This window comes from Trachurus japonicus, chromosome 18 (genome assembly GCF_045865225.1).
Source record: "Trachurus japonicus isolate A0001 chromosome 18, Traja_1.0".
Classification (NCBI taxonomy): domain Eukaryota; kingdom Metazoa; phylum Chordata; class Actinopteri; order Carangiformes; family Carangidae; genus Trachurus; species Trachurus japonicus.
The window spans coordinates 3588845-3614726 of NC_140924.1; the positions used below are offsets into that span (position 1 = coordinate 3588845).

The 25882-nt window shown below is 42.7% G+C and overlaps 3 protein-coding genes across 4 annotated transcripts in view; 1 reads left to right on the top strand and 2 right to left on the bottom strand.

The window, feature by feature from the left end:
* Positions 1-25882, top strand: part of LOC146968354 (butyrophilin-like protein 2) — a 116342-nt gene that overhangs the window by 14752 nt on the left and 75708 nt on the right. The window lies entirely within an intron of this gene.
* Positions 1201-24027, bottom strand: LOC146968355 (uncharacterized). Of its 2 annotated transcripts, none has more exons than XM_085759128.1 (3): positions 23405-23502; positions 21877-22251; positions 1201-1703 (listed from the first exon to the last, which is right to left on the bottom strand). In XM_085759128.1, the coding sequence occupies exons 1-3, from the start codon at positions 23478-23480 to the stop codon at positions 1459-1461; spliced, it is 696 nt and encodes a 231-aa protein (XP_085615254.1). In that variant the 5' UTR covers positions 23481-23502; the 3' UTR covers positions 1201-1458. The 2 variants fall into 2 exon arrangements, with proteins under 2 accessions (XP_085615254.1, XP_085615255.1); XM_085759129.1 differs by lacking the exon at positions 23405-23502 and adding an exon at positions 23785-24027 and having other exon boundaries at positions 1444-1703.
* On the bottom strand, positions 8241-15926 carry LOC146968356 (uncharacterized). Its single transcript, XM_085759110.1, has 6 exons — positions 15896-15926; positions 15789-15824; positions 9015-9281; positions 8687-8935; positions 8443-8616; positions 8241-8341 (listed from the first exon to the last, which is right to left on the bottom strand). The coding sequence occupies exons 1-6, from the start codon at positions 15924-15926 to the stop codon at positions 8241-8243; spliced, it is 858 nt and encodes a 285-aa protein (XP_085615236.1).

Here is a 25882-nt window from a genome sequence, read left to right on the forward strand (position 1 = left end):
ATAGATTGCTCTTCCACCATCTTTGGTGATCTCTCTCTGCACAGCAACACATGACTAACGTTTCTTAGAACCAGAGTTGCAGTCAGAGAGAGAGAGAGCATGTGCTGCATCAAGTTTACTGTTTATAATCTCTGATAAATTAGTGTTATACTCAATGTGTCAAAAGTGAAGAGTTTCTGCAACGTGAATGAGGAATAATGCAGCTCTGTGATTAATCAACTTGGGTTGTATTTCAAATATTTCAAATGTGTGTGTGTGTGTGTGTGTGTGTGTGTGTGTGTGTGTGTGTGTGTGTCTGACAGCTGTGAACCAGGATGTCTGTTAATGCTTTATGTCACATTGATGATAAGATCTGTGGGGATAATGACTTTGATTAAACATGTTTGTGCAACTTGATCCCTGTCGGGCGGGTTGAGTCATGTTTCAACAGCTCAGTCTCTGCTTGCGCAACAGGTTAGATTCACTTCTACAGGAAAACAGAAAAATAGTTAGGGTTAACTGGAAAACTTTGCAGATGATCAGAGGGGAATCATTGTTAAGTAGAATAATAGACTTTGGAATTAAATTCATGAAACTTTTCCCCTACAACAAAAGTGCAAAGCTGCTTAATGTCACACAGGTTATATGACGTAAATCACAACATGAGAATAAAGTTTCACCATATGAAAAGCTACAGGAACATGGAAGTCTGTTTGAGTCCACTCAATAATATTATTACAATGTTTTCATCATTATTGTACAGATCTTTACACAGAGGATCTGTTGCGTTAATTCAGGTAAGTTATTATTGTTTTGTTTTGTGTGTTTTTGTTTCATTTATTTATTTATTTAAACTCTAACTCAACACCATAACTAACCTCAAAGATGAACAAATGTTTTTGCTACATGATTAAATGTTGATGGTCTCTGCTGTTAAACTGACAAACTGTCCTGTCTCAAAGTGTCTCAGTCCAGATTGAACTCAGCTCCACAACAAACTGATGGATCCAGAGGAGAAACACTGAAGAGGAAACCTGACACTCTGATTGGCTGTTACTCAGAGGTCACAGGCCACAGGTGAGAGTTATATTTATGTATCTTTTAAATAGACACAAACTGTCGATAACCAGCAGCCCTAGTATCACTGCTCTTTGAGAATTGCCTTTAGTCTGGCTCATCACCTGGGAACGGTTGCCATGGGAGACCTTCACCAGCAGACAGCTCCCAGGATCCTCTGAGCTCTCAAACCCCTCCACCACACTAAGGTAGCAATTCAAGGAGGGGATCTCACCTGTAACTGTGACCTCAGCATCACAGCCAATCAGAGTGTCTGGTTTCCTCATCAATGTTTCTGCTCTGGAGTCTCTCAGTTTGTTCTGGAGCTGAAGTTTAGATCTGGACTGAGACGGTTTGAGACAGGACAGTTTGTCAGGAGACACTGGTCTGTCTACGGCAGAGACAGAGACTTGGAGGAGAAGATCAGATGATGGAGGAGTTAGACACAAGAACCTCATCCTCCATTTTAATGCTGGCTGTTGAAGCTGGCACTGACTCTTCATCAGTAGGAACTTTGCTTGAACCCTGACCTGGGAGTCCTTTATGTTTTCTATAGAACAGAACACCACCAACAACACCAACAACAAACAGAGCTGACAGACTGACTCCCAGTCCAACAGAGCCTTTGTTGCTTCCTCCCTCCTTGTCTCCTCTCTCCTCTGTGTCTCCTGCAGAGAGAAGCAGAGTGAGGTATCAGCTGTCAAGTCGGTGATGAGTGAAGAACACAACAGAGTCTGGACTCTGGGACTCACCTGACTGATGAACCTGCAGGTTGACGATGCTGATTGGTTCATTCTTTAAAATGGATCTTCTCCTGTGGTTTGTTTCTCTCTGGAAGACTCGACACTCGTATCTTCCTGTGTCGTTACTGGTCACTTCCTTCAGGATCATGGACACGTCTCCGTCCTTCATCTCTCTGTCCTTCAGCTCCACCCGGTTCTGAAAAGATGGAAGCTGGTTGTTTGGATCAGGTCTCCCGTCCCGGTACAACAACACATATCCTGGTTCCAGTCCAGGTCTGGTCCACTCTAAGACATCAGTGTTGCTGGGAGCTCGACATGGCAGAGAGACAGACTGTCCAGGTTCAGCTGTGATGTTCACTGGGAATGAAACAGAGCAAAGAGGTCAAAGGTCAGAGAGCAGCTCCACATTCACACAGCAGCCAATCAGAGAGAGGGAGATCACTGCACTGCAAACCCAAACAGTACTACAGCGGCAGTGGCTCAGGTGGTAGAGCGGGTCGTCCAGTGATCAGAGGGTTGGCAGTTCCGCCATCAGTGTGTGAATGTGTGTGTGAATGGGTGAATGTGATGTACTGTAAAGCGCTTTGGGTACCGTTCAGGTATAGTATATAACACTATATAAATACAGACCATTTACCATTTACAAACTCATTAATATTACAGGTAACTTCAGAGTCGGCTAATTAGTTCAACCAATACTACACAAGTATTATTAATGATTTATGTTGTTTTGATTTTGTGCCAGTATAGTAGTAAATGAAAAAGAAAACAGCTTACACCAACCACCTAAACTTGAGACCAATCCTATTTTAAAAAAATATAAAACAACAGAGTTGTGGCCGCCACAGATCGTTTATTAAACGCTGGAAGCGCTGGTTGATCAATTTTGTTTTTACTGAGGGGGAACTCAGCTGTGATTGAAAAGCACCTAAACCCAGTAGAGTAGAGTTACAACTGTGTAGTGGAAAGGGGTGCAAAGTATTGGTAACTGGTAGTGCAAACCCTGTTCTTAAAAATATAAATAGAAGTGTGGATAAAAAAAAAAAAGTTTGGATAGCTCACAAATCTCGCGAGACCGATTTTTAAAATATAGTCAAGTTTAAAGGGATAGTTCACCCAAAGTTTTCAAGAGTCCTCCGTGGCTTCTCTGAGTTACGGGGGGGTTCCGCACAGCAGTATTTATCCATATAATGGTTGTGAATGGATACCACTTTTCTTTCTTCGTCCAAAAAGACACACCAAAAAACATCAAAATACCTCCATAGTGCTCGTCTGTAATGTCCGTCTTGTATTGAAGCCCCGACATGAGAAATTGTTCCGCCGGAGCAGTGAACCGAGACACTGGAAGCTTCCGCTACAAACAAACTTAAAATACTATTTTAAAACAAACTTAAAATACTATTTTAAGTTTGTTTGTAGAAAAGTGGTATCCATTCCTACGCCGAGACCCCCTGTAACTCAGAGAAGCCATGGAGGACTCTGAAACTTCTCCCAGCCCTTTGTCCACATGAGGGGGAGGAGATCATGAGTGAAATTTCAATTTTGGGTGAACTATCCCTTTAATCTCGCCAGATCTCATCATACCCCTAATTAAACAGCCTTCAAAGAATCTACTGCACTGTGAACAGATCAGAACTCACCTTCAGCAGAAACCAGGAGACAGAGGGACAGCGTCCAACAGAGACACAGGGATGATACAGCAAACATTGTTGGTCCTGATGGGTTGTAGATGGTTAGTTTGTTGTAGTCAAATCCTGATTGGTCATCACAGAGATGCCAACTAAGTCCCTGAGAGAGAGAGTCCGTCTTCTTGAGCCTCCTGTCTCAGTCTGTGAGAGAGAAGCAGTAGAGTGTCACTCTTATGTGCGGAGGAGGGCGCTGGAGGGGGGAGCTAATGTTTCCTCTAGCTCTTCTTGTAAATCATGTGACTCCAGCCTGAGGGGAGGGGTCTGTGGCTGAGAGGGAAAGCTGTTGGACTTAAACACCAGCACCAGACTGGTCCCTGTAGTAAAGTCGAAGGCTGAACTTGAACCCAGTACAGTACTGGACCAGCTCCTCATACAGCTGCTGTGCATCCAGATGTTTCTAGTCACATTAACTAATGCTGACTTACTAACATGCTGGTTTGTCCAAATTTGTGTTTCTTGCCTGAGCAACTGAATGGCTCTGTTTTGTGTACATGAGCTGGCAGATTCATGGAGCACACTCCCTCCAATACCCCTCACTCCCACCCCCACCCCTCAGTCAAAGCCCGGCAGACTTTGATGCACCAGTGTCCTATACCTATCATGGCTACAGAGGGCACTCCTGCCTCAGAGAACTCCGAACCTGAGAAAAGATAGTAAAAATCACACGAAAAAAGCTATGTTGACATGGTTAAAGTCCGAACCATCATCAGTAAACAGCCTCCAAAGAAGAGACACAGTCAAGCAATGTATTGCTGAGTATGAGATGGCAATGGGTCTAATTAAATGTTTGACATCTGCCATTTTTCTTCACTTGACTCATGATGCCACCTGGTGGCCTAGGGCAACCAGCACAAACATTAATTAATATAAGAACACAATAGCATGAAAACTGTATTACTTGTTCACTGTACAAAATAAGAATGCAATTCCAAATTTAACTTTTAGCTAAGTCGAGACTTAAGTCAAATTGATCAACTCTCATGCACTGGTTTCAACTTGTAATTCTAATAATAGAAATAATGAACTAAATTTATACAGCACCAATAACCTTTTTAGCTTTTTTTACTTCTTTAAAGCAGAAGTGAGTGATATATTTGTGTTAATATAAGTCTTCAATAGTTATATCTTCCGACAGCAATCACTTACATAGAGTGTTTGGTCTGAAACACGGGTCTGTCAGTCACTCTGCTCTGCTCTGAGCCCAGGAGAAAACATTTATCGTATCCTACAGTTTTTATCCAATGAGGAGAGAGAACGGCATGCAGGGCTGTGTGTGCAGCCAAGGGACGGCGTGAATGTGGCGACGTAGGGACGAGGACTGTTATGGTGCGTTCAAGGAAACTCGTAGACTCGTGTTTTTCCGTCCTGTGAAGTCGTACCAGTTCGATCTGGTACGAGTTCACCGGTCAGAAGTTACGAGTGGCCGTTATAGTGACTTTCACAGGTAAAACAGGTCGGAAAAACACGAGTGGGTTGCCTGGAACGCTACAAAGTCGTAAGTTGTGACTTGAAGCTGTAATTTACGGTTTCAAAAGCCTGCCTGGAACGCAGCATTAGCGAAAACGACCGGATCACTCACTTCTGCTTTAATTGTGCTGCCTTTAAGATTAGATCAGATTAGATTATACTTTATTTCATCCCCGAAGGGAAATTCGTTCATGACAGCACAATTTAACAAAGGAAATAAAAACAAGACAAATAATAAAATACACAATTCATAAAAGAATACTTTAAGAAAAAGAAGACAAAGGGAGAAAGTGCTACAGTGCCCTCTACTTGCTGGGCAAAGTAACAGATTAAAACAAATGCTTGCTGGTAGACAACTATGCATACAAAACAATTTAAAGTGCACGGGAGATTTCAAAAAGAAGTGCGACAGACGTTACAAATTAAATAGAACTATTAAAAAGTCTAACTGATATGGGGATAAAAGACCTGCGAAAACGCTCTGTTTTGCACTTGGGGTGTCTCAGCCTGTTGCTATGGGAGCTTTTCAGGCCGCTCACCGTCCCATGCAGAGGGTGAGAGGGGTTGCCCATGATGGCAGTCAGTTTGTGCAGCATTCTCCTCTCACTCACCTGCTCAACAGTCTCCAGGGGGCTGGACAGGACAGAATGTTAAAATGTTAAGTTAAATAAGTTAATAACTGAGCAGGTAGAAAGTCTTTAAAAGTCTATAGCCTATTCTTGTCTGGTTGTGAGAAACTGTGTTGCAGTGAAAGCTCTGTTCTTTAAAGGTGTACAGAAAAGAAAATTGAATTTGAGCCCACTCTGGGTCATAAAATTAGTGTAATAACTCATCTTTCAGACGTTGTAGGCCAAACTTTGTGCAAAATTCTATTTTTGAGTAAATCCGGGATGAAAGTGTTTTTTTTTTTTTCCCATTGGATAATGCAGGCGCACGGATTATACGTCAGCCTGTACACGATTCATCAGCCACTGATATTGGATCCGTAATCCATCATTCAAACGTCTGAGACACGCACACACACACGGAGCTCGGTCTCGCTCCAAGCTTTGAATATCCCGCCCGCTCGATAACGACCAATCAAATTCGTTTTCCTCACTCGGGTAAACTCGTGTTGCAGCTCGTGACAACTCGGCGCGACAAACAGGACAAACGGCCATTTCTGTACACCTTTAAGTTCCAACTGTGTTGGTTGTGGTTTTTTTTCTGCTGCATGTTGAGTTGAGCCAAGTTGAGCATAGACAAGCTAAGCAGACATCATATCATATCATGCTTTGGAAAATATTTATCTTTAAGTATTATATGTGGACAGTTGTTAAATGCTAGTGTATTTCTGTTAGAAATTGTGATAGAGACTTCCTTTGTTATGTTTGTAAAAATGTACTCTAGCTTACAGCAGATGCTTACTCTGCTCATTTTTTTTGGATTGATCGATGGATGCTAATTGAAATGTACTTATAGTACAATCCTTTTTGCTTGTACAGTGTTTAACTGAGTTGTGTTTCTATCTCTGCAATAATTTTCAATTTTATGGGGAAAATACAAAAAGAAGACTTCATTAAAGAACAAGAAAAGTCAAGCGTTGTGGTTTATTGGAAGAATTATATTCGTAGCTGATTGTCTAGCTTTGCACTTGTGTATGAATTATAAGGGCAGTACATTACTTGTTGCTTGAGTTATGAAGTATGGCAACTCATTCTACTCAGAAATTGCTCCATACATAACTTTTTTTTTTTCACGGCCTTAGTTCTTGGTCTAGGAATTATAATATGTGTTACCTTTCTTGTCTCATGGCCATGTCTGTTTTCCTGAATAAAGTTAGAAGACTCTGTCTAAATTTGTCTTCCACTTTTAGCTAGGCAAGATCAGCATGCATTTGGTTTAACACCAAAGGGCAAGAGATGTGTTTGTATGTGCTCTATACAGCTCTTTATTAGCTGTGCCTGACCAGATATAGCTGTGCAGTACAAAAATCAAGATGTGATACCAAAGCTTGAATAACCTGTAGGGTGGGGAATCTTCTTATCATGGATATACTTCTTCCCATTTTTCCAACAATTTTATATATACGATTCTGCCATGATCATTTACTGCCAAGGTTAAGCCCTAGAAGTTAGCCTCATTAACTTGCTCGACAGCTACCATTTATGGAGACACATAATTACATATCTCTTATCAGGGCATGGTTTGATCCAAAAATAATACATTTAGACTTGAATTGTTTTTGGCTACCCAATCTGAAATAAGTGTAATTTAATTTTGTCAGAAAACATTTAAAGGAAGGTAACACTTTATTTTAAGGGGTCCTTGTTCCTCTGTATCTACCTAATTAATTACAGTGTAATTACATATGTAACCGTATGTAATAACATGTACTTACATTGTAATTACATAGTGTATTTTTGTGTTCTTACAGGTCCTTGTTACACTTGTAATAAGAAATGCTTGTTACAATACTTTGTCTCTCTTTGGGGAAGGGGTACATCTGCAAGAAAAATGGGTGAAACCAGGGGCAAACTTTTCCATCAATCTTCCTCCTGCCTCTTGAGTCTTGGAACATGTATGCTGTTACACAACTTAGTATATGTAACAGTTGTGTTAATACACCTTTGTTACTCTTTGATACAGTGGAATGAGCACATTAAAATAAAGTGTACCTGCTGGGATACCACAGTTCTTACACATTAACTGCAATAATCAGTGTCTTCGATAGTGTACCACATGTGCTGTTACACAACATAGTCTATGTAATAGTTGTGTTAGTACACACTTGTTACTCTTTGATACAGTGGAATAAGCACATTAAAATAAATGACGGTTGCGAATGGGAATCTCGCACAATTTGCATTGACAACCAGTTCACGGCTCCGCAAATTGCGTGAGATTCCGGCAGAGCAACACTGGGAGCTTCCGCTACAAACAAGCTTAAAATATAGAGTTATTAAATTTTTTTTCAGAACAATTTCTCATGTTGGGGCTTCAATACAAGGGACATTACAGACGAGCACTATGGAGGTATTTGGATGTTTTTTGGTGTGTCTTTTTGGACGAAGAAAAGTGAGCTCCGTTCACAACCGTCATATGGACATGATGCACTGCTACGCCGAGACCCCCTGTAACTCAGAGAAGCCACGGAGGACTCTGAAACTTCTCCCAGCCCTTAGTCCACATGAGGGGGAGGAGATAATGAGGAATTTGAATTTTGGGTGAACTATCCCTTTAACTCCGCCACACAGATATTCACAGCACATTCAGCAGATATTTATTGAAATGATGGTGAGCAGCAACTATGATGAAGATGGTCTGATCAGAAGTGATGCTCAGTGGTGACCACCATGATGTCATCACAGCCCTCAGCCAATGTCTGTTCAGCTGTTGCTGTTGCCATGGAGACAGGTGGGTCACTCTCTGTATGATAGTATCAAAACAAACTGATGAGTCTGAGATTGATTGATTGATTGATTGATTGATTGATTGATTGATTGATTGATTGATTGATTGATTGTTACCTCTCTCTCTTTGTCGATACAGAGACACCATGATGACAGTGGAGACGACGTACGGACAGATGACCACCAGGTGATGGAGCACAGTGAGGACAAGATGGAGGGAGGAGGAGGAGGAGGCAGGGGGAGGAGAAGAGGGAGGAGAAGAGGGAGGAGGTGGAGTTGTAGGAGGTCTTTCTGTAGAGAGATTCACCTGGTCAGGTAAATATGTGGATGAATTAGTGGTGAAATGGTGAAACCTCCTGACCTGTGACAGTGATCCGGCTGGGTGGAGACCCTCCATGGCCTGTGATGTCACAGCTGTAGAGGCCTTCATCAGACTTGGTAACATGGTGGATGGTCATGTGACGTGTAGGCTCAGTCCTGATGAGGGAGCCATCTTTATAGAAAGCAGCTGGGGGGTTGGAGGGAGGGGTCTCCTTTGATTGACAGCTCAGAGTGACATCATGTCCCTCCATCACAGGGAGGACAGGACTCTGCAGGATCACTGGTCCACCTCAACACAGAGACAAAGTACAGCAGTTGATCCATTTCCACACAGCTTCATCAACACTGACTCCACAGTCTGATCTTACCAGTCACAGTGATGTTGATGCTGCTGCTGCTTGTTGCTCCCTCTCTCAGCTCACACCAGTAAACTCCACTGTCCCATGGCAGAGTCATACTGATCTCACAGGAGGAACCAGTTGATCTTCCCCAGTCGACTCCACATTCAGCTCTGGTGTCTCTGGTTGTGTTCCTCATCACCTTCCATCCAGCAGAGCTGTCGTCCTCCTCACAGCTCAGAGACACTGACTTGTATTCAAACAGCTGAGAGCTGCTGGGACTCACAGTCAGACGAGCTGAGAGGGAGTGAGAAGAAAAAATGTGATGTGAGATGATCAGTTTTGACAGAACTAACTTGATCTTCTGACTTCTTCGTTGTTTACATCTGAGCTGCAGTGTATCGCCAATGGAGGTGGTGGCTTCAGTGTTTAAACTGAATCAAATTCAGTCATTTCAATATATTTTCAAATACTAATTTTCTGTGACCTCTTATTAAAAGTGGCTGCCTTACATTGGGTACTAGTTTCAAATGGAGCACGTAACGCGTGATTCACGCGTTGCATGAAATTGTAGGTCACACTGTAGCCACTAGGTGGAAGCATCGTACTGAGATGCAGCTCAAAAGATTTTGGGATCATTTCACGTTTGACCACAACGTAGCTGAGAGTGGCGCTGTTCATAGGCCATAGGTACTTCATTTGCAGCTGTGGTCGAGAGAGCTAGAGAGTGAGTGGAGAGAGGGACCGCTACGCTGGTCAATCAGATCAATGTTGTTGTTTTTTAGTGTATCACAGTGGTTACAGTAGGTTACAGTAGTACCTAGCCTAAGTTCAACAGAATCAGTGGTTCTCATGGGGGTCCTGGACCCCCATGAGGCATATTTTTGATCTCTCCTGTAGCCTGGCCGGGTCTGGCTCCAAGTTTGAGTAAATTGTCTATTTTCTGCAAGTTCTGGTGAATGTAACAATCAACTCATAGCCCACGATCGCTCGTTTAAACGAGCTTGTTTAAGCTGCTTCGTCCGTGCCAGCAGCCTGGACCCGATGCGGCTGGACTCATGAGCGGAGCATTAATACACATCTGTCAGCAGCTGCTCCAAACACACAATTTGAAGGGACAGATTAGATGTTGATTTTGTTAACAGTGACTTTGTTGGTACTACTTTAATCGTAGAATGGAGCGACAACGGGCTGATTTCAGCCGAGAGCAGCAGGTTGTTTTAATGGAAAGTAGGCTGAGCAAGACAAAAAGCTGATCACAGTCTGAAGCAACAGTGTTGCTGCAAATATAACAAAAGGAGGCTGCTTTTAATTTCCGACAGCTGAACATGAGCACTTTTAAATATGAAGCGTATATTATCCAAACAAAAAAACTAGAGCAACATCAACTGTCATTTTTTAAAATAATATTGTTTTCATATTTTTTCACTGATTGTAATAGAATGCGAGTGTGTTTTATTGAAAACGAGACTGGGTGTGTGTATGAAAATTGCTACAGTGAAGTAGTGCTTTGGTTTTTAGGTGCTCTACAATCTCATAGTTTCAAAGAAAATGGATTGATTGATTTTTACTTAACGAAATGAAACGAAAACAATATATATTATATTAGGCCTACTATATTGTTGCAACTTTAGAAAATATAATCCAGGGGAAAATAGGCTTACAAACATGGACCAAAACGGCTCAGTAATACGCACAAAAATCCAAAAGAAACGAAAATGAACTAAAAAAAAAACAACTAAACATCATAAAGTGGTCTCAATCTGTGTCTAACCCTTACATGTGAAATGTATTACATGAAACACGACGAAATTTGTTCGCTTAGACTATGAACTGAAAAGTGTGAGGAGAGCTACGGTAAGCAAACAACTATGTGAAGTAGCCTACTGTGGGGGGCAGGACTTTTGTTTGACAATGTACTTGAGTGAAGTATCCACAAACACACCCATTGGTCAGAGATAAAGAGGATGTTAATGTGTTACATTGTGTCCAGCTGTCGTCACAGCAATTATTACAAGCACACCTATTGGTCATTGCTAATGTCTATTAAACTCATTACTTTCAATAGAGCCGAGAAGGTGGAACATATTAAAATATTTTTCATTCTAGTTTTAGAGGCTGCATTTAATATATATATATATATATATATACATACATAAAGTTATTACTTTACATCACGTTCATAAGATGTGTAGTGCGTATTACTGAGCCGTTTTGGTCCAAGTTTGTAAGCCTTTTTTCCCCCGGGTTATATTTTCTAAAGTTACAAGAATATATTAATATAATATTGTTTTTGTTTCATTTCGTTAAGTAAATATCAATCAATCCATTTTCTTTGAAACTATGAGATTGTAGAGCGCCTAAAACCAGAGTACCAGTTCATAGCGATTTTCACAACACTGTCACTCCAGATCAGCGGTACCACAACGCTGGTTATTAACTCGGTAACTCAACCCTGGTTTGTCTTATTGTGAATCTGTGAACGTGCACGCAGATTCAAGGCAGCAGACAAATCACAAACAGAGCACCGACGCGTCAGAGAGAAGCGAGGTGACCGCAGCGCAGCGCACACCTCATTTCTCCTGTGAGGAAGATGAGAAAAAAAGAGGTCCGACCTGACCCAGTTATTGAATGTTTGCGTTTATTTATAAGAAGTTTAATTGGTGCTGATTAAACTTGTAAGTGAATGCTGCTCTGGATCGATCAGACCTATTTTAAACAGTGGCCAAACAACAGAACCATTTTATTATATTAGACTATATATTTTCCATTTTTTGCTGAGAATGAGGTTTGTTCTAAATTAAATAAAAACCTGTCCCATATAGACGCGTGTCTCTCTAAACGGGTCCGCTCGGCACACACACTGTCAAAACATGAATGAATGAAACCTATCAACTTTGTATCGGCCGCGTCTTGTTGCCTATTTCTATCGAGGAAAAGTTATTTCAGGATATCCTATGTTTTATCGCCCAGCCCGAAAGTGACACGAGAAATCATCCAGCAACACTCTCAATCAAACAAGGTGGGGAATGAGAAATCTGCGGCACTACTGTACAGTAGTTCGCTAATTTTAAAAACACAGACGGGTGTGTTTGGAGTTGACGAGACTGAGAACCGATAAAAGAGAGTGAGACGTATAGCTGCCGTCGTTACATTTTTCTCATTGAAAAACTATACTGTATTATTATTATATTGCATTTCCCATTCATGTTCACTGCTCCGTGCTGCTGTCTTACGGAGGTGCTCCTGCTGCTCACAGATGCCACCTGGCGGTTGTTGGGGCACATTGCAGCTTCTGGTGAAAACACAATTTACTCCTGCACAGAAGATCCGCGTGACTCTCCCGTGACTCACGCGTGAATCTCGCGTGAAATCGTCCAAATGAAACTAGTACCCACTGTAGTGTCAAGTGTTGCATCTGATATGGAGCCCACACCCTGAAAGCAGGTCACATCACTCAGTACGTTTACATGACACTTGAAAAAACCGAATTATTGCCTTAATCCGACTATAACTGGATAACTGAAGTGCATGTAAACACCTTAGTCCGACTGAAATCGGAGTTGAGAACTCCGATTAAGACACCCAGATAATGCGATTGGAATTCGGTTTTCTCCGTCATGTATACACCTTAGTCAGAGTATAACTGGACAATGCATGTGCGCATGCTCCACAACAGTAGAGACGGCACCAAGTGGAGCAGAGAAGCCGCCTGAACCCCGCAAAGTAAAGAAAAAAAAACCAACGTCAGCACAGATTCAATGCATTTCACACAGCGCAACCAGCCAGATTGTTTTATTAGAGAGAGAGAGAGAGAGAGAGAGAGAGAGAGAAAGAAAAAGGAAGCCCGCCCGCGTATCCTATTCTCAGGGCGCATCCAGCCCGGTGCGTCTGGTCGGGAACTGCAGTTGAGAATTTATTATTAAGCTTATAAGTTGTTTATATTCAGTTTTTTACGAGGTGACAGAGAAGTCAACAGGACAGGCGGCGTATTAACCCGCTGAAACGACGGGTGACGCTGCATGAGGGGGCGGACTCCGTCAGTAATTCGATTTTCTCAGTTGCATGTAAATTGAGACAAGGACAGAAGTCCGACTTGACGCCAAAATCGAATTTTGAGCATAGCTCGATTAAGCTCTGCATGAAAACGTACTGACTGTTTCCTGTATGTCACTCCCCCATTCTCTCTCTCTGCTTCCCTGTGTCTCTTCACTCTCTGGCTTAAATAAATAAATAAAATAACTAAAATAAATAAGATTTCTCTCTTCATATCCTGCCCTGAACATTTTCCATCCAAATTTGGGATCGTGTCGCGGCGGTAGCAGGTCTAGCAGAAAGTGCCAGACTTCCCTTTCCCGGGCTACATTGGCCAGGGGGACAGCTCTCCATTCCGACCAACCTCCACTTCGAAACACCGCTACTCCGACACTCTCCCCCCCGCAGCTGTCCAAGGTGCTGAACCGCGTGACGTTGTTTACATTCTGCTTTGTGGCTTGTCTGTAAAACGTGCGCTGCTCAGGGACTGGGCAGATCTGTCCCACTTGCTTTCTCCCCGACTCCGTTGTTGGAGATCTCCACACAGTAATAGAAATACACTTTTTTTCTCCCCCCTGCTCCGCTCGAGCGCGGCCGGACCCGGCTTGAGCTCACAGGGGCTCGAGGCTGCTGCAGCCGCCGCTCGTGCTGACAGCTGACTGAGGGAGATGCTCTGGTTGGGCTTAGGCAATGAAGAAAGGAGTTGGTTAAGTTTAGTAAACAGACCAGGTAGAGGCTAGACAGGCCAGAAGCATAATGAACGTCATATGTCATTAATATGAAGTATTTGCTTGTTTTGCAGTTAATTATGCACATGATCCGTTTGACCCCAAAAAGGAAAAAAGGATCAATGCGCACTGCGCACTGGGGGTTTCCCCCAATAGCCTTTTCGGAGTAGCGGGGTCTTTAGAAAAAATAGAAAACCCCGCTATTACGATGAATGGAAGTCCATTGTCGGAAAGGCGGGGCTTCGGAAAGGCGGGGTGTAACCATTGGCCAGCTATGACTGGGGGATCCCAAGGCATTGCCAGGAGATGCAATCTGGGTGCGATTGGCCGGGGATGGGGTGGAGTGGGGGAGAATCCCCCCCCAACCCCCGGTTTTCTATGGAGTTTTTCCTCAGTCGATGTGAGGGTCTAAGGGCAGAGGATGTTGTTATGATGCCATGTAAAGCCCTTTGAGACAAACTGGTGGTAAAAACGGGCTATAGAAAAAATGCCTTGCCTTCTGTTCAGACAGAATAAGTGATATTCCAACTTTTGGTCAAAGTACATTAACTTCAACTGACTCCTTTCAACACAAACACTTTCCACCAGACAGTTTTGACAGTGCTAGAAAACATTGGTGTCTTGACAGCCACTTTTATTACAGATCAGACAACAGGTAGTGTATGTACCACAAAAAACAAACTACACACAGATCTCACTTCAGAGAGAAACGTTAAGACTCATTCAACCTGTTTCTAAGTTGTTGTTGTTGTTGTTGTTGTTGTTGTTGGGGGGGTCTGCGCTGGAAGTGGATCCACTTCCTACCAACTGGTAGATCAGTCTGTAGTGAGGAACTCACTCAGTACGTTTACATGACCCTTGAAAAAAACGAATTATTGCCTTAATCCGACTATAACTGGACAACTGAAGTGCATGTAAACACCTTAGTCCGACTGAAATCGGAGTTGGAGAACTCCGATTAAGACACCCAGATAATGCGATTGGAATTCGATTTTCTCCGTCATGTATACACCTTAGTCGGAGTATAACTGGACAACGCATGTGTTCATGCTCCACAACCGTAGAGACGGCACAGAGTGGAGCAGAGAAGTCGCCTGAACCCCGCAAAGTAAAGAAAAAAACCCAACATCAGCGCCGATTCAATGCATTTCACACAGCGCAACCAGCAAGAGTGTTTTATTTTAAAAAAAGAGAGAGAGAGAGAGAGAGAGAGAGAGAAAGAGAGAGAGAAAGAGAGAGAGAGAGAGAGAGGAAGCCCGTATCCTATTCTCAGTGCGCATCCAGCCCAGACTGACGCGTCTGGTCGGGAACTGCAGTTGAGAATGTATTATTAAGCTTATAAGTTGTTTATATTCAGTTTTTTAGGAGGTGACAGAAAAGTCAACAGGGCAGGGGGCGTATTAACCCGCTGAAACAACAGGTGACGCTGCATGAGGGGGCGGACCCCATCAGTTATTCGTTTTTTTCAGTTGCATGTATATTGAGACAAGGACAGAAGTCCGACTTGACGCCAAAATTGAATTTTGAGCATAGCTCGATTAAGCTCTGCATGTAAACGTACTGACTGTTCTTACTGTGACCCATGAACAGGATGTCCAGATGTGAAGTGCAGCTCTAACTCATCACTTTGTTCCATGCTACAGAAACCACCACACAACTGGGTCGTCCACTAACCAGAGGGTCTGTGGTTCGATCCCCAGTCCATGTGTAGAACTGAACTGATCAAGTATCTTCAGTGTGTGTGTGTGGTTAGTTATATCTGCACTATAATAATAATAATAAACTTTACTTATATAGAACTTTTCAAAACAAATGTTACAAAGTGCTTTCCAGTAAAAACAATTAAAATGACAACCAAGACAAATTAAGTCACATCATATAAAATCAGGGAAGGCCTTTTGATAGAAGTGAGTTTTGAGTAGGGATTTAAAACAAGCTACTGATGAAGCTGACCTGATGTCCTCCGGCACCATTCTGCATGCTGTAACTGTAGTGGTTGTATATTTACCATTTACCACGGAGAAAAGAGGCATTCACTGACCTGTGGTGGAGCTGCAGCAGAGCAGAGACATCAGACCTGCAGAGACACAACAGTGAGACAAACAGACTCTTTGTGTAAAACAACAGAGTTGCAGCAGTTTGACTCACAGAGCAGCTTGAGCAGAGAGGATTCCTCCATCCTGACTCTCCAACCAAGTCACAGCTGCTCTCTGATCAGCTCTAGTCACTGCACATTAAACCCTCCTCCTTCCTCTGTGGTTTCTGCTGCACTCTCACCTACAAAGGACATCTTTACCATGATGCATTCAATGACCCTCACACTGTTTCTGATCACAAAAATTCTGCTCTTTGATTTTCCTCAGTCATTTTGTTTAATGAAGCTGATTAATGATCAGTTATAGATTATTGATCGTCTAAACGAGGTATCACATTGATAGATACAGCTGCTTCTGAGAACAGGGGGGTGGTTCAGAGGAAGTGAGCTGCAGGTGTCGGTGTCTCTGTCCTCTGCTCTGTTTCTCAGAACTGCGGTCAGAAGAGGTTCACACCATCTTCAGCAGGAAGGAGCTGTGGTTTCACAAAGTGCATCACCTCTAGACACCAAACATCCTGTGGACTGAGTGACAGGAGCAGCTGCTGTTTCACTGTTTCACTGTTTGTCTCTGTCATGTGAATGTTCAGTTTTCAGTGAGTAAGGGTCACCTGCTGCTGGAGCTCCGCCCACCTGAGGAGCAGCTAGTAGAAGTAGAACGTCTTTATTATCATTGCAACAAGCACAAAGACATTGAGAGGATCATCCTCCCCCTGGGTGTCAAAAAATAAAAAGACACATAGGTAGGTTTAAAAAAACAAGCGAAAAACAGTATCAACTCACTACACTCACTATGCCATTCAATAAATATAAATACAACTCTATTATTGCAAAACATAATTGTTATGACACATGAAACACATGTGTTTCGGTTAGATTAGGCAGTAGGCTGTGTTAGTGCAATTATGGCTCTTGCACAAAAGTTTCTCACTCTGTTCTTTGTCTGTTCTCAAAGTCCTGAACCATCTGCCAGAGGGCAGCAGTTCAACAAGTGCCTTTCCCTGGAGGGTTGAATCCCTGAGGATGTGTTGAGGGAAGGAAGGTCGTAACCAATAATCCTCTGGGCTGAGGTGACAACTTTCTGCAGCGCTTCTCTGTTTGCAGCTGTGCAGATGGCAAACCACACACCAGTGCAATATGTAAGAGTGCTCGATTGTTGTATTTTAGTATCCTCAGAAAAAAGAGTCTCTGCTGTACCTTTTTGATGGTGGCTCTGATGTAGACGCAGGTCCCGTTGTCCTCAATGTACACGCCCAGGTACCGGATGTTGGGGAGTCGGGGACCCTCTCCACAAACTCCCCGCCGATGAGCAGGGGCTGGATGTGTGTTGTCTTCCTCCTGAAATCTATGACAATTTGTTCTGTCTTGTTGGTGTTGAGGATAGGTTGTTTGCTTTGTACCATACAGACAGCTGCTCCACCTCATCCCGGGTGAGTCCCAAAATGAGTCCCACCACGGTCGTATCATCAGCAAACTTTATAATGCTGTTACTGGGGTGTCCTGGAGAGGGACAGTCTGGACTCTAGAGCATCGTCTGACACAAACACTGAGCCGAGACTCTGTTGTTGTTCTCTCAATCGACCAGCAGGTGGCAGCACGGGAGCTTCAGGCTGTACAGCAGCTCACCATGGTCCCTAACCTGCCTCATCGTCCAGGACTGTGATGGCGAAATAAACGTCCATGTGATGCCGCCGGAGGGTAAAATATCCCAGTGAACACGCTGGTGGACATTGCCATCTTATGGACTGAAATTGGTGCTTTTAATTTGAAGGAATAGAAGTAGAAAGTGGAGTTATTGATTATGGATCATTTGTAGTGTGAGGAACTTGGTATCAGAGGACGGATGATCAGTCGTCTGCTCTCTGCCTGCATGTGGTTTTTATTGTGAAAGTACATTTCCTGTTTCCCTTTTCTGTAACTGTGAGAGGTTCACACTCTGCTTCAGACAGTAAAACACCAGAACCTGACAACCTGAAGTTTTTTCTTTCAGCTTCATTCAGCTTTCAGTTCATAACCACGTATTGATTAATTTATTGATCAGGTTGATCAGGAGTCATAGGCGACTGAGGAGATGGCATCAGGTTGTAAACTCAGTGCTATTAGTTCTGGTTGATTTAAAGACAGTTCAGATAAATCTGTCTCAGAGCTGAACTTTGACTTCAGTCGGACTCACAGTTTTCTACAACTTTAGTTTAAACTTTAACCAACTCTGTTCTGCTCTGTTAAACCACTTCCTCACTCAGACTGAGAGTGTGGGGGAGGGGCTGCAGAACGCTGCAAACTACAACATGCCCATCCTGTAAACATGCAGACATAAATGCATCATTTAGATTTGTCAGATAGAGTCAGTGAAAACAGCAGCAGGTCGTTAACTGAGTATTTCATCAAGAGTATAAACATCATGGCGGGGACATATTTATCAAGCATCTTAGAGGCCATTTTAGTCTGAAGTGCTGAAAAATTTGGGGAATTTAGTCCTTCTCTCAAACTTAAGAATCAATTCAGATATTTAAGAGACCTCGAGAGGATTCCAAAGTGGTTGGGAGCTGACAGTAGTGGATGGCACTGAGCAGAAGGAAGTTCTGGCTTTGACCAGTTGATCAAACGATATCGTGGGTATCATCCTTGTCACAGATTCAATAAGTCGCCTCACCAATAACCTCACACAGCAGAGCTTTCATGTGAGAATTAAAGTAATCACAATGCTTCGATTTCTCGCCTTTGGGAAAATGCAACAATGTTCCAATAAAAGATTGGCTTTTATTTTGGATACATTTCTAATGTATTTTTGTATTAATTTGTAGGTTATTGTCAAAATACGGTTGAATATACACTCCCATTAGCCATTTAACTGTTCACTGAGATATTTCTATGGGATTACCTTCAGCAATTGGTCATTCCTATGGACATGGAAGATACGTCATCTAAAATTCAATTTACAGCACATAGTAGGGGAGACCGGGGTTGGTTGGCTACAGGGGTTGGTTGGCACACCCCTGTTTTCTGGCCTCCTGTTGGTCACAGACTCACAAATGTGACATCAAAATGATCATCTTTTTGAGCTGCACTTATCTAGTTTGTTAAAACATCTAAAAATGACTTGCTTTTTTGCTGAGGGCAAAATATCAGTTTTTTAGTACCAAAAGTAAAAAATTGCCCCCCGCACTTAAAGTGTTATAAAATTGCTTTGGATAAAGATATTGGAAATGTGTTACTTCCAGTTTGTAGAGATAGGAGTCAGCTTCAATTTGATATGAAACTTGAAAGTCTTTGATGAGTGATGTTAACTGGGCAACATCATATATTCACAAAAGTGGGTTTGTTTTGGTCGGGGTTGGTTGGCACACTCATGTTGGGGTTGGTTGGCACACACAAACCAACCCCAAAATGCAGTATACATATATTAAATGTGATTAAACATAATTTCATACAATTCAGTGCACTGAGTGCAAGAAATGAGCACATGACTTATGCAGTGAAATGGGCCACAAAGCCTAACATATGCCAATACTGTAATTCCAATGATTCTATATAGGCCTTAATGTAAATAATCTGCATCCACCCCACACAGCAAATCTAAAACACAGTGAGATGGAAAGACATAAAAATACAAAGAGGTGATATGCTATATTTAAGAATAAATTATATGTTCATTGAATATTTTCTCTTTAAAAAAAAAAAAGCTCAAATCATTTACTTTTTGATGTTCTGTGTACGTGTTATTTTGTTCGTGGCCTTAAATGCCCTGTTTTAGTGTTATACATGCAAATATATGCATGCATATACATGCTATCTTCTTAAATTTGAATATATTAGAATTAAATTTCCAATTTATTATTATATTGGTTGCTTCATCCATTCATTTTTACATTGTGCCAACCAACCCCATGAAGTGTGCCAACCAACCCCGTGTTGGGGCTGGTTGGCACAAGTGCACAGTATGATTTTATTCATAAATTACTTAATTTTAGAATATAACTGTGGACATTGAAATGTGTTTAGTTAAAGCTGACACCTTAACCTTTCATTTAATGCTGGTTTGAATATTCTCACATAAATGATGCCAGAGTGCTATGGCAAAGAGTGAAAAGTGTGCCAACCAACCCCGGTCTCCCCTACTGTGGCAACTCAGCTCTGAGACCGACACTTTAGATCCAGTCCTCCACTTCACTAAAAATGTGAGTAAGACACGTGACAACTAACTTTTGGGTGCAGCTTTCAGCAAAGAACGTTTTTACTCATGAGTCAACTCTTGTTAGGAGTGACCCCTGGTCTGAAGAGTCCAGGATCCTGACTCACCTGAATCAAGAGTCTCTGCAGGTGAACAATTGCGACAACAAAGAATCAACATGAATCCAACTAATTCCAACTTAACTTTTTTATTCATTGTACCACAATGTACAAATGTCTCCAAAGAGCAATAATGATAAAATCTACTAATATTATATACACATCATACACAGTATGAAGAGCAACAGCAGCATGGACACCTGCAACATCATCATCATCATCATCGCTTCTGGACTCAAACATGTAGGACACTGAGACACTGAGACATTTTGACCTATGGATGATTGTGATGTACAGGAGCAGGTCATCCTCCATTTACTGTTTACAGCTGTGACTCTTCATCAGGAGGAACTGGTGTTGGTCCTTTGTGTTTTATATAAAAGAAAACACCAACAAGACCAGCGACAAGTAGCAGGATAGCTGGAAGACCGACTGCCAGTCCAACATGGTGATTCTTCTCTCCCCTCTCCTTGTCTCCTCCATCTTTGTCTCCTGTCTCCTTGTCTCCTGTCTCCTCTGTGCCTCCTGCAGAGAGAAGCAGAGTGAGGTATCAGCTGTCAGGTAGGTGATGAGTGAAGAACACAACAGAGTCTGGGCTCTGTTTCCCCTTTCCCACTGACCAAAGAGGTTCCAGGGTGCTATTCCGAAGGGCCGCCATTCCGAACGTTTAATGTGTCGGAATGCCGGCCCTTAATTATTTATGGAAAAGGGGTGCCTTTCCGAACCTGAAAAAAGTCTGCCATTAAAAGGTTTAAGGCACTGGGTACACACATTGCAGCGAATGCTTTGGTAGTACAGTGGTTAGAGCATCTGCCTCTGGCGCAGGAGATCAGGGACCGACTCCCAGAGGAGCTGTACAGCAGAGACTTTCTTGGCCTCTACCTGATCTTTTTACTAAACTTAACCAACTCCTTTCTACATTGCCCAAACCCAACCAAAGCACAGAGCAAGGACATTTATTTTTCAGCAGGAGCGCCGCGGCTGCATCAGACTCGCACCTGGGTGAAACTTTGGAGGAGGCGGCGCGATTGTTTCATTCAGAACAGCGGCCCCTTGGAAGGAATTTCCGGACTGGCAGACCGTCGGAATGGCGGTCGCCCCCCGGCCAAATAACCTATTTAAACCCACTAACAATCGGCTTCTGACGGCAGTGTCAAGCGACTCTGCAATCAACGCAGGTTTTTAATCGGCTGGACTCTGATCAGCTTGCGATGGGAACGTCAGACCTGGGTCAACCCGCTCATTTACATGACGTCACGCCTGTCGCCATTCGTACTCGCACTCAATCAATATGGGTGGAACAGCAGAGAGAGAACTTCTCATGATCCATGGGGAAGAGGAGGTTCAGCACCAGGGGACGGAAAAAACATTGACCACCGTGTTTATGCAGCGTTAGATGCTGTATAAACACATGATAGGTAATTGTTTTCATGTGTGTAGTGACATGTGTGCTGTTACATTATGTGCCCGTGGTAACGTCTGGTCCTGATGTAAACGTCTGAAATAAAGCCGCATTATTGTGTCGACTACTTCCTTTTAAATATAAGTTTTAAACAACTGCCTCATCAGCTTCCATGCTGCTTTTTTTTTGCTTGTTTACTTCGCTGTTGACCTCTCCAGACGCAGGGGGAACAGCCACACAGGCCAGTGGGAAAGGAGCCATATGCCGACTGTAAGTGGATCAACCCGCGTTTAAAAAACCTGCTTTAAGCCGCAAATTTTTGTGGGAAAGTGGCTTTTGACTCACCTGAGTTAAACTCATTTGACTTCACATCCAGGTTGATGGTGCTGATGGCCTCATTCTTCAGATTGGCTCTCTTTTTCTTCATCCTGTTGTTTGTTTCTTTCTGATGGACGTGACACTCGAATGTTCCTGCGTCGTCTCTGGTCACGTTCTTCAGGATCATGGACACGTCTCCGTCCTTCATCTCTCCATCCACCAGCTCCACCCGGTCTTTAAAAGCCTGGTGCTGGTTTTCTGTGACAGGTCCCCCGTCCCGGTACATCAACACATATTTTGGTTCCAGTCCAGGTCTGGTCCACTCTACAACTAAGATCTCAGTGTTGCTGGGAGCTCGACATGGCAGAGAGACAGACTGTCCAGGTTCAGCTGTGATGTTCACTGGGAATGAAACAGAGCAGAGAGGTCAAAGGTCAGGGAGAAGGATCATCGGTCTCTAATCATATTGACACTCGGTGCGTTGTAGAGCCGGATGGTTAAAATCACTTTAACCTGGTTAAGGTTTGGTATAGTAGAGTATGGTATAGTAATGTAAAGTGAGGTAAGGTATAGTAAGGTAAGGTAAGGTAAGGCAAAATAAGGTAAGGTTTAGTAAGGAAAGGTAAGTTATAGTAAGGTATGTCATAGTAATGTAAGGTAAGGTAAAATAAGGTAAAGAATGGTAAGGTATAGTATAGTAATGCATATTAAGTTATAACAATGTAAGGTATGGTAAGGTACAGATAAGTAATCTATGGTATAGTAAGGTACTGTAAGGTAAGGCATAGTAAGGTAAGGTATGGTATAGTAAGGTAAGGCAAGGTATGGTATAGTAAGTTAAGATAACATTGCTATTTTCAATCTTTATCTTAAAGTTAAAGTATTTTCTGTTACAACCACACTTCAGCCTTCATATTGTTTTTCTCTCTCCTCCTGACTGAAATCCTTCCATAACAGAAACACAGCAGAGAAATTTAGAGTTAATGATTCATTATTATCAAGATATTATCAGGTTCATGGGAAACTTTCAAAATCCTCGTGACAAGTTTTAATTCATTTCATTTCATTAGTGAACAGATCACAGGTAGTGAAAACGTCAAGCGGCCACAACAACACATCACAAACACAGTGGTGAACCGTTGGTCTGAGTGTCAGAGGAAATGTCTGGTCACATACAGTTTATGGGTTGACAGAATAAAACTGAACAGAAACGTCTCAGGTTTTAATGGTGCACTTTTACTCTAAACAACTACAAACAACGACGGTGGTCGAGTGGTCGGAGCACACCCATGTTGGCATTACCCAACGCACCGATCGTCGACTGTGACGATCTTAACTGTGTCATTTCCTCATCTCTGTCTTCACTGACCAGTCTGATAAAACCATGAAATACCCCCAAATAACCTTACAGATCATCTGTTGGTCAAACAACATGAGTCACATACAACACGGAAGCTGCTGTGGCATCGCAACAAGATGTGCACCGTGCAGGCTAATGTTAGCATGAACGCTAAACAATTTATAGACCGCTCACCGATGGACATCAGTGCATCACCGTCAGCAGAAGACACCAGGAGACAGAGGGACAGTGTCCAACAGAGACACAGAGACAGTAGTACAGCAGCAATCATCGTTCCTCTAATCTGTCGCTAAGCGAAAAGCTGCGGCATGTAAATCTCAATGTGTAGGTTCCGGTAATGTCAGACCTGATGGAGGGCTGGACATATGACGTGAAATCTGTCATAGCTACCATATTTGTGTGGAAGCGTCTGATGTCATTGAGAGGGGGAGGGGAGCGCTGAAGGAGAACAAGACTCCGCCCTTCACCCTCATTCCCCGTCGAACACGATGCAGACAGTATTTTCAGTCAAAAGTCGGTTTTACGTCTGAAATACTCGTCTGAAGAGAAGGTTAATAAACATGAACACAACTCACCTTCACAGCCTGACACCAGAACATCTGGAGGAGACGAAGGGACGGTGAAGTCCAGTGTGACGCAGTTACTTCAGCAGCCATGTTGTGTCCTGACAGAGAGGTCGACTTTAACGTTGAGTTCTAACAGTTTTTAGGCTTCAGATGAAATGTAGGTTTCACACACATGAAGTTGAGCAGAGGAGCAGCAGAAGTGAGAAGTCCCTGACTGATAACAGCTGTTCTCTTTTTCAACCTTAGTACTGCCTCGCGAGGGTGGAGTCAAAGCGGTTGGTTTGGTTTATGGAGTCAACAGGGGCGGACTTTAGTCAGCGAACTGAAGTATTACTGAGCTTCAGAGACAGAACAGAAAAACAACAACATTTTAAACATGTTCAAACAAGATAGAGACAAGTACAAAAGAAAAAAACAAACAAACAGTCCCTTCTTTTAGGCCTTTTCAGACCTGAATGAACCTGATTTCCTCTACACCAGAACCCAGACAGGTTGTAAAGGTGTGAAGAACTTCCTGTCTGTCACTTTATTCACTTAGATGTGGGCGACAAAGGAACATGACTCATTTAGAAGAGCTGCACAGAGAGCTGAGTTGAGAGAGTCGACGTGGACTTTGGACATGTCTGCAGCTATTATATGTAAATCATGTGGCCTCCAGTCTGGAGGGGGAGGGAGGGAGTTCACAGTCAAAACTCAGGAGATTCAGGAGGGAGGAGATTCAAAGTTGATCTGCCATAACAGCTATGATTGGTTGTTAAAAAAAAGACACAAGAACAAACACAACATTCCTGTTCAGTTGAATCCATTTCAACTTTGCTCTGGGTTTGAGACACTGGGACGTTCGGTTTTGTCTTTAGCTTGTTAAAAGCACCACAGGACTTGGTGGTCGTTCAGACACTTTTGTAATGAAGTGCTGAGATGGTTATTTAGTTTAGTTATTCACAAATTTAAAGATTTAAAAGCTATATCAGGAGCCTCTGACTTGAGTCTGTGGACGTCAACGCAGAACTCGATGTGAACTGATGAACACGTGCACCCTCTTCTGGACACACACTGTAATCACACCCCAGTTCTTCCTTCAGTGTGAGAAGCTGTGCTGCCTTTGTCCTGGTTGATCAGCAGCTGGACAGGAAACATCACCCTGGTGACAGGTGACAGGTGTGTTCACAGTCTCTGAGCTGAGAAACTTCAGCTGAAGGAGGATGAAGCTCTGTAATTTTGTTGATGCCAAAAACTAGAGATTTAGAGCTGCTCAGAGGTAAGGTAAGATAAGGTAAGGTAAGATAAAGTAAAGTAATGTAGGGTAAGGTAAAATAAAGTAAGGTAGGGTAAAGTAATGTAGGGTAGGGTAAAGTAAAGTAATGTAGGGTAAGGTAAGATAAAGTAAAGTAATGTAGGGTAAGGTAAGGTAAGGTAAGATAAAGTAAAGTAATGTAGGGTAAGGTAAGGTAAGGTAAGGTAAGGTAAGATAAAGTAAAGTAATGTAGGGTAAGATAAAGAAAGGGAAGGGGAGGAAAGGGAAGGTTTAGTAAGACAAGGCAAAGTAAGGTAAGGTAGCTTTGAATCTTTGACCTGTGGTCACAACCTCTGAAACAGAGGCTGTGATTCTGCTGATGACAAAAAAATAAAGATGGAGAGATGTTTAGCGAGGATGGGAACAAATAATATAATGATCGATAAAACATATGATTCTGGTTCTGGTTCTACAGTCCTGGACTTGGCCTCCGTGAGGGTGATGGGTCAAAGGTCAGAGCTGATTCAGCTCCTGTGCTTCCACCTGCTGGTCGACTGAGAGAACATCAACAAAGTCTCAGCTCAGTGTTTGTGTCAGACGATGCTCTACAGAGTCCAGACTGGTTCTGGTCCAGTTCTCCAGACTGTCCCTGTCTGATAGGGTAGGGTAATGTAAAGTAAAGTAATGTAGGGTAGGGTAAGGTAATGTAAGGTAAAGTAATGTAGGGTAAGGTAAGGTAAGGTAAGGTAAGGTAAGATAAAGTAAAGTAAAGTAATGTAGGGTAAGGTAAGGTAAAGTAATGTAGGGTAAGGTAATGTAAGGTAAAGTAATGTAGGGTAAGGTAAGGTAAGGTAAGATAAAGTAAAGTAATGT

What these genes read in the sequence shown, in the direction of transcription:
- LOC146968355 (XM_085759128.1), bottom strand. Translation starts at nt 23,480, where the DNA reads ATGATTGCTGCTGTACTACTGTCTCTGTGTCTCTGTTGGACACTGTCC. An exon ending in CCTGGTGTCTTCTGCTGACG is followed by an intron (nt 22,252 to 23,404) that starts GTGATGCACTGA and finishes TTTCATTCCCAG; the next exon opens with TGAACATCACAGCTGAACCT. An exon ending in GTCAAATGAGTTTAACTCAG is followed by an intron (nt 1,704 to 21,876) that starts GTGAGTCAAAAG and finishes TTCTCTCTGCAG; the next exon opens with GAGACACAGAGGAGAGAGGA.
- LOC146968356 (XM_085759110.1), bottom strand. Translation starts at nt 15,926, where the DNA reads ATGGAGGAATCCTCTCTGCTCAAGCTGCTCT. An exon ending in CTGCTGCAGCTCCACCACAG is followed by an intron (nt 9,282 to 15,788) that starts GTCAGTGAATGC and finishes ACTCCCTCTCAG; the next exon opens with CTCGTCTGACTGTGAGTCCC. An exon ending in GTATCGACAAAGAGAGAGAG is followed by an intron (nt 8,342 to 8,442) that starts GTAACAATCAAT and finishes ACTATCATACAG; the next exon opens with AGAGTGACCCACCTGTCTCC.